This window comes from Gymnoscopelus braueri (assembly GCF_963280865.1).
Source record: "Gymnoscopelus braueri genome assembly, chromosome: 2".
Taxonomy (NCBI): Eukaryota; Metazoa; Chordata; class Actinopteri; order Myctophiformes; family Myctophidae; genus Gymnoscopelus; species Gymnoscopelus braueri.
The window spans coordinates 14,886,292-14,895,006 of record NC_137604.1 but is presented as its reverse complement, the minus strand read 5'-3'; the positions used below and the strand labels follow the sequence as shown (position 1 = coordinate 14,895,006).

At 40.7% G+C, this 8,715-nt stretch overlaps 1 protein-coding gene across 1 annotated transcript in view; it reads right to left on the bottom strand.

Moving 5' to 3' along the window:
- The window catches only part of LOC308094348 (GTPase IMAP family member 4-like), a 6,902-nt gene extending 4,164 nt beyond the window's left edge, over positions 1-2,738 (bottom strand). Inside the window, exon 1 of the mRNA XM_080440953.1 lies at positions 2,511-2,738. Within this exon, the coding sequence (XP_080297079.1) occupies positions 2,511-2,684 (174 nt within the window). The 5' untranslated portion in view covers positions 2,685-2,738. The remainder of the gene's footprint in view (positions 1-2,510) is intronic.
- Between the last annotated feature and the right edge of the window lie 5,977 nt (positions 2,739-8,715).

The window sequence follows — 8,715 nt, the reverse complement described above, 5'->3', positions numbered from 1 at the left end:
AATGTCCTTCCCCAGCAGTATGTTCAGGGAGCTGGTATAATTTTTCTTCAGGGGCATGTAGATCTGCGAGTCATCTGCATAAAAGTGGTAGGAAATGCCATTCTTTAAAAAAATCAAACCCAGGGGGAGTAGGTACAGGGAAAAAAGGATGGGGCCAAGAATTGAACTCTGCGGGACTCCACACGGGAGGGGGGGGCAGATGTGGAGTCACCAAGGGCTACAAAGAAAGATCTGTCTGTCAAGTAGGACCAGAACCAATTTAAAGCTGTTCCTTCTATACCCACACAACACACTAAACGTGAGATGAGAATTTTGTGGTCTTAAGTGTCAAATGCAGCTGTGAGGTGACAGGTCCAAAAGCACAAGAATCTCAGGATCACCAGAGTCAGTGGTTCTTAAAAGGACATTAACAACTCTTAAAAGTGCAGACTCTGTACTGTGAAAAGCTTTAAAACCAGATTGGAAAACCTCAAGGAGACTATGTGCAAATAGAAAGGACTGAAGCTGTAAAAGTACTGTACAACTTTCTCCAAGATTTTGGAAATGGAAAGGAAAGGAAGTTTTGAGATGGGCCTAAAATTAGAAAAAAACGAAGTGTCAAGATTAGTTTTTTTTAATCAAGGGTTCCACCAGCAGACTTCCTTTAAAAGGCGTAGTAACTGTACAGGACCTGTGGTTATTCTATTCTAAGCTATTGTTGCTATGATAAAGCTCAAGAACAGGTAGGACCCAAATGCAGAAATACACAGGAAACCAATAGCAGAAGTACAACCAAACTTTACTTAATAAAATAATGAACACAGGAACACCTTTACAGAGGGATCAAAACTATGACTAAGATACTCACATAGTAAATGAAACTATAGTGTACAGCGGGATTGATAAACACTCAGGAACAACCGAACTGGCAATTCAAACATACACCCAGTAGATACTTAAAGTCTCAATTAACTGTAACAGTCACAGCAGATTGGAAAGAAACTCTCAATCAAGGCCACACACAGTTCACAAATTCTGTGTGCGTGCGGGCTTGTGAGTGTATCTGTCCTTCACACATGTTGAGAACCGCCTGACCGATCGACTTCAAACTTGGCGTGCGTATCGCAGAAGATGCCAAAGACCAGGCATGAAGTCTTTCAGATCAGAGGTTGTCCAGAACCGCCGATCCGACCGATTTGCCAATAAATATTTGTACACGTGTAAGTTCTCATGGTCATGATTAATCTCCTTTATAAATGTTTGCAGAGTAGAATTGGGAACAGTGGTTTAATTGGGAACCACAGACAAAATCCCACAAAATCACCACAAAATCAATCAACCGGGGAAGAGAATGAGAAGCTGGATTCTGACCCGAATCATTTGTGGGCTTAAACCCCAGCAGGTGTCCATTATGTTTGTACCTCAATCTCAAATTCAACCTCCTGCAAAAGGAAATCTTTGTATCAAATGCATTAGATGATTAGGTCGGTGCAAACGTCCCTGGAAAGAAAATGTTGATCATGGAGTTTGGTTTTGTGTGTAGTGTGTTTGAGGTAGAGCTTGGGTTCCTCCTCCCCTGCAATGCATGTTGATTTCCTCTAGCGGACCTCTTCTCTTCTCTTCTCTCAGTGCGGTTCATTCTTCTTGTGGGGCTTCTTCTGAAAATTCTCTGTCATTCTTCTCCCCCCTGAAAGTCTCCTCATCCTCACTACTAATGAAGTTGAACTATACTGTGTGTCTCCGCTGCTGCTGCTGTCCTTGATGTGCTGCCTTTTTTGGCCCCCAAATACTGTATAAAATCACCTCCTTATAATCATTCCCATCCCTTCTCCTTTTTCAAAGTTTCTCTTTTTTCATTGTTGACTTGAATACATTTTGCATGCAATTTAACAAACATGAACCCCATAAATTTATGTTTATTGTGATGTGGATTTCTTGACTTGGATATGTCTCATTGAAGCTTTGTCGTTCATTGGATAAAGCAGTTATCAGTCCCTGAAAAAACTTCTAGACTAGCTACTCCTTCCACTTCAACATCTATTACATCCGAAATATCAGCATCTGTTAGATCTTCAAATTCAGCTCCAAAAGCATGTGCAACCTCTATTGCAACCCAATGAATGAGTGAATGTCACGATCAGTCAGAGGTGTAGGACCCAAGCGCAGGACAAAGGCAGAGGACGAGGCAGACACAGGGTAGATCGAATGCAAGGGTGGTTTATTAACCAAAACAGAGGTTCAGGAATAAACATACGAATACGAGGAGACTAGTTCAACAACACGAACTAGGAGCAAAGCGGAAACACTAGGAACTTAGACAATCACAAAGAGCTAACTAACACAGTGACTTACTTTTACGAACGAACAAGGGACTAAACAAACAGGGGAGTATATATAGACACACGGTTAACAGGACACAGGTGAAACTAACTGACAATCAACACAGGGATAGGCTAGGACACAGGTGCAAGACAGAGTTAATCAGAGGACTGGTGAGACAAGACATGAAACACTTCCTGAATCATTTCAACAGTTTTCTGCTCCTCATCAGTGAATCTTCCCAGTTTGATCACAACCAGGAACACATGGGGACCAGGAGCAGCAAAACAAATACTCTGTTTAATCTCCCTAAGGGTTTCCTCTTCGGTAAACCTGGTGTCAAACAATCCTGGTGTGTCAACAACAACTACCTTTCTACCACCCATTACACCTCTGACCTTCTCACAGCTAGTTGTCAGAGATGTAGCTGGAAACTTGGATTAAAAAGCTTTGAATCCCAAGATGGTGTTTCCAGTGGCGCTCTTTCCAGCTCCAGTCTTCCCAACCATGATAATCCGAACTTCTTCATCAGAGCTGGTGGATTAAAAAGATATGGTTATGAATGATAAACATTGTATTAATTAGATTTCATTACAGATTTTCTCCTGGCTTGTCTTAAAAAGGACAATATATTTATCTGCTCTGCTGGCAAGATACATACCTTCGCCTCCCTTCCTGCTGCTTGAATCTGCACTCATGTCTGTTTTGTATGGCTTACTTTCTGTGAGAGAGAGAGAGAGAGAGAGAGGGGGAGGATTATTAAACTATGCTTGTGAAGAAAGATGATGTTATAAACTCATTCTACAGCAACAACAACAACACAATATTGTAACTACCTGAAAAGGTGTCATATAATCCCATGAGGGATGGGCCACGAGAATAATAATGGGAATGAGCTGAAATGAGAATAATAATGGGAATGAGCTGAAATGAGAATAATAATGGGAATGAGCTGAAATGAGAATAATAATGGGAATGAGCTGAAATAGACAACTCATCTCAACTCAATCTTTATTTATAAATCACATTTAAAAACACGGTGGTTGACCAAATTGCTGGACAGGTCAATTTACAATTTAAGCATTTAGCAGACGCTCTTAATCCAGAGTGATTTACAGGTAAATAGGAGGTAATACAGCAAAAGTATTGAAATAGTAATCTAGGATCATACAGTAGGTAAACCAATTGCAAGAACCTATCATCAGTCTAAACAGCTAGTATAATATCAAAAAATTAATAATCTGTACATTGAAACTATACAGACAATAGGATGCCAGGTCTACAAATGAATGAATGAATGAGTGAATGTCACGATCAGTCAGAGGTGTAGGACCCAAGCGCAGGACAAAGGCAGAGGACGAGGCAGACACAGGGTAGATCGAATGCAAGGGTGGTTTATTAACCAAAACAGAGGTTCAGGAATAAACATACGAATACGAGGAGACTAGTTCAACAACACGAACTAGGAGCAAAGCGGAAACACTAGGAACTTAGACAATCACAAAGAGCTAACTAACACAGTGACTTACTTTTACGAACGAACAAGGGACTAAACAAACAGGGGAGTATATATAGACACACGGTTAACAGGACACAGGTGAAACTAACTGACAATCAACACAGGGATAGGCTAGGACACAGGTGCAAGACAGAGTTAATCAGAGGACTGGTGAGACAAGACATGAAACAGAAAACAAGGCAGACAGGAAACAATACTACAAAATAAGATACACAACAGGGCAAAAGGTAACAACAGAGAAACAGGATACAATTGGAACGATACCACAATAATAGTGGCCTAACAGGCCTAACAAAGAGTCCAACACCATAAAAGGGCATTCAAGGTCCAAATAATAAGGGCACAGTCCACGGCCCGAGGAGCGGACCGTGACAGTGAATGAGTGAATGAATGCATCATTTTATTTCTGTGTCTGGCTGCCTTTCACAGCCCATCACTTACAGGATTATTCAGACACAATTTAAAGGACACAGTATTTCCAGTGCCAACATGCTGACACCAAAATAATAAAATAAATAAATACCACACACTGTATACATGACTCTGATCTCAAAAGTACAGAGACAGTTTAGTAGTCTAATTGTCCGACTAAAGAGTGGAGGGCAAGAGAGAGAGAAAATTAACAAATGAACCTGGCTAGTCTACTGTCTACATATCATGCTATTGTTGTGGCATCAATTAAAGGGACAGAGAGAATAATAATGGGAAATGTAATCAAGCCCAGCAAATGTATTCCAGTATAAATATCACGAGTAAATGTCACTAAATGATTAAGATGATTTACAATATATTGGCACAAAGTTAAAAAATAACAAATGGCTCCATCTCACGGAACATGTACCCATGGACCCAAGATTGAGCCAGGTGTACACCGATAGATAAGCACACGTCCGGGATTAAGTATAGGGCCATTCACACTGAGCACTATAACTATAACTTTAAATATATAGTTTTAAAAATCGTAAAAACAACTAATGTCATAAAGATCAGACCATCCGTATCACGCATGCTACACTTATGCCTCTGTAGACTTAACCTTTGCATAGCATAAATAAAGCAACGCTTGAGCAATATCTACTGTCTCACGTCTCTTGATCATTTCTCTGGAAGCGAAGACCCAGCTACATAAATCCACTACACTATCTAAATTACATAGCCTTTGCATAAGCCTGCAAGGTCGTCAAGGCTAGTGCTACGGCAAGTGCTACGGCTCCCCCCCCCCCCCCCCCCCCAAAAAAAGGCTATTTATATAGGCTAAGTATAGTTTTTTTATAGCTCTCAAAAGCAATGTTTGTGCACGGCTAAAATGGAATTAAATAAATGTTTTGGTCAAAAGTGAGTTATGAACTTCTTGATATGTGTTTTATCTTGTGATGAGTTATATTTTGCTTGACTTTAGACAGAGAAGCTTTCCCAGCCCCTCCCAAAAAAGATAATGATGATTGTTCAACACAAGACTCCAGAGATAATGGAGTTTTGTCATGCTCCAAGGAATCCAGGGGTAACGGAATTTGTATTGTATTGAATTGTATTGCATGTTATACTTATCATGCACAGTATAAGTATAACATGCACAGTATACATACATTGCTGCTATGCTCAGGCACCTTAGTTTTTTATTATCTCAGGTACTTTGTAAATATGTAGATAACTTGTCTGGCCTTCTGTTGTTCTCTTGTTTTGATCTCCTTCCCACTTGCCCCCCACCCCTCTTCTTCTCCCCCCCCCCCCCCCCCCCCCCCCTCTTCTTTCTATGGAAATTAACGTTGCGATGGGAACGATGTACAAAAACGAATTTCACCCACTTTTTTACCTTGTAAACCTGTGATGTGACAATAAACCTGATTCTGATTCTGATTCTGATTCTGATTCTGATTCTGATTCTTAGTTAAAGGTCTGGTATAGCATTAATATGATGCAGATTTGACAAATGTCTTCCTTGGTCTACTGGCAGCATGCACGAAAAGTTTTAAGCTGATCAAGCTAGCCAAGATTTCAAGATTAGCCGCAAATAGACAGACAGACAGGCAGACAGACAGACACACGCACGCACGCACACACGCACGCACGCACGCACGCACGGACACAAACACACACACACACACACACACACACACACACACACACACACACACACACACACACACACACACACACACACACACACACACACACACACACACACACACACACACACACACACACACACACACAGCCTGGCGGAGGTAATTATTGACGAAGATATTATTTTGTGACAAATTAAGTATATATTTTTTTTCCCCCAACAGTTGCACAGATTAATTTCACTTTACAAAATGTCAGCTCCTGACCACTGAATGAATTCTGTCATAAACATCAATTAACGAGGTTAAGGTCACACTTTACCATCTACATGTCACTAAAAGACAAGAGGTCTCAGTGTCTTACCCGCTTCAATGTTGAAATCCTGATGTAGGTCTGGAGAGACAGAGGAAGTGTGAAGACAGGCTATGAAGCTTCATCAACAAGGACCAGCTCACTGACATGTCTCTGGTGTCTATCTGTCATTTTATAACTTACAGTTTGACATTCCTTTGATGGGGAGCGAGAGATATCTATCATTTACAAGTGTTAGTGTTTCTTGTAAATGCTGTGAGGGGGTCATGTGACCTGATAAAGCAAAGTTCAGTCTGCACCACAAGCAAAAGAAAGATAACAAGGTCAAGCAACACCCACAAGTTCTTATTTTAACGTTCAGGGTGTATTCTTTATGAATATGAAAGGGCAATGTTTTTGTGTGGCAATCCAGAGTTAAAAACAAGACATCACAGCAAAACAGATCAAAAGACACAAAACAAATACTTTAAAACCAGTCATTCATTCATCAATCAATATAGAAGTATTACATTCCAAAAAAGGCCGTGACAATTGTTTGTGAAAGGTTAAAGGGAAATTAGAATTCAATGATAATTCTGTAATATTGTACAGTGTTCATTTGTGAATTTGAACAAGACTTTCCTTAAGTTGAACAGCACTACCAGACTATAGTATTACTGGAGGAGCGCCGTAGACTAGAGGTCTGTATGGGCCCAAAAAGTTGTCCCCTTCCTAAACAAACCTGTGGCTTTGTTATCCTGAACCCAAATTATGCATAACATATATATTTTAAAAACAGAGACCTGGTCCCAAACGGACCTTAATGGGTCTATTTTCAACCAGGCGCCATAGAACAATGCTCATTTCACCATTGAGACTATAGCCCCATGTGTGACCTGCCTCTCCACAGTAGCTTTGAGCCACAGCGGAGAGTGAGGTCACAGATGAAGCTACATTGAGACTTGCCTGTCTTGGCTGCATCAGATGATCTGAGAGTGTGTTGCAGAGAGTACATTAACTTTGCTCTCTTTCTGATAAACTGAATATCAAATATCTAAATACTGAATCAAGCAACTTAAAAACTGGGGTGATCACAAAAGCCTGAATAGACCTTAAAATGACCCCAAACATGTTTGAAAGTGAAATATCCCTTTAAGTGCAAAAGAAACCCATCATGAAAGGAAATTGTAATACACAACTATATTTAAATGTATGTGACCCAATACACTAAAAACTGATGTCTTTGTTTGCACTCACATCCTTCTTGACTAATTATATAATATTCTTCAAAATGGGCCAATATTCAAACCCCTGATGTTTGGAGAACATTATGTCAGATCCCAGTGATTTACTGGAATATTCACTGCTTCGTGAAGTATGCTTCATAAATTAGACACACATTCCAAAAATGTATGGCAATCTTCCCACTAGATTTTGAGATAGTGTATGTGCAATTGGAAACTTTGGCCAGAAGGGGGCCTTAGATGACATGCCATTGGGTCAGGAAAATCATGATGTACACAGCAAATTCCATGGCAATACAGCCAACAGTTTTCGAGATGTCTACTGTAGAGTATGTCTGTTTGCAGTGAAATGTGTGTGGACGTTTTGGCATAATGGTGGAAAGGTCACTGGGTCACTCACATGAGTAGAGGTTCTTTTGACATTTTGGACTGAGGGTTGTTGTGCTAGAGAAAGGGTCATGGGGTTACTCAATTGGTAAGAGTTCATCCTCCTAATGGAACATGAATGCACTTTCAAACTATCCTGGTGTGTCAACACTTACGTAAGCCTATAGCTGCCATTACACCTCTGACCTTATGGCAGCTGTTTGCTATAACTGCCCACTGTTGTCCTGGGTTGGCTAGTTGTTTATGAGAGGGTCTGTCTGTCTGTATGTTAGTCTGTGCATCTGTATGACCGGTAAACTGCTGGACCGATCAGTACCAAACATTGTATACACACTGCCAGTAGGCCAAAGAAGTACACACACTTTTCCCCCCTCTCACATACAGTATGTTTTATATGTTTAGAAATTTGACATTTTACCATTGAAAATCAACAGAGCTCTGATGGGGCTGAAACCTTGCCCAAATTTTGAGTCATACATCATAGATTATGTCATAGATGACGTAATAGATTACTGACGTCACAAGCTGGCCACATGAAGTCTGAGATCCACATTGGAGCCATGCCATTCTCATGTGGATCCCAAGATTCACATGATTAGAATTTATTTTCCAAGGATGGCAGAGTCAGACACCTTGAGCTCAGACGCCCTGCCCTGTGTTTGGCTGAGCCAGGCGTAAGGGAGCGCTCGATTTATGTAACATAAGCTTAGTAGGCAACCCGTCCGTGGTAAGCACTATTTGGACGGCATGCTTATCAATGTCATCGGCTGCTCGGTGTGCACCCGCTCTCCCAGGCGAACCTCAAGGCCTCAAGGCCTATAGGCTCACCTACCTAATTTTGAAGTGACTTAAAAAGTATAATGTGCATTTGTTGTAAAATCTTGCACATTAGCAGGACATTGAGTGAACCAA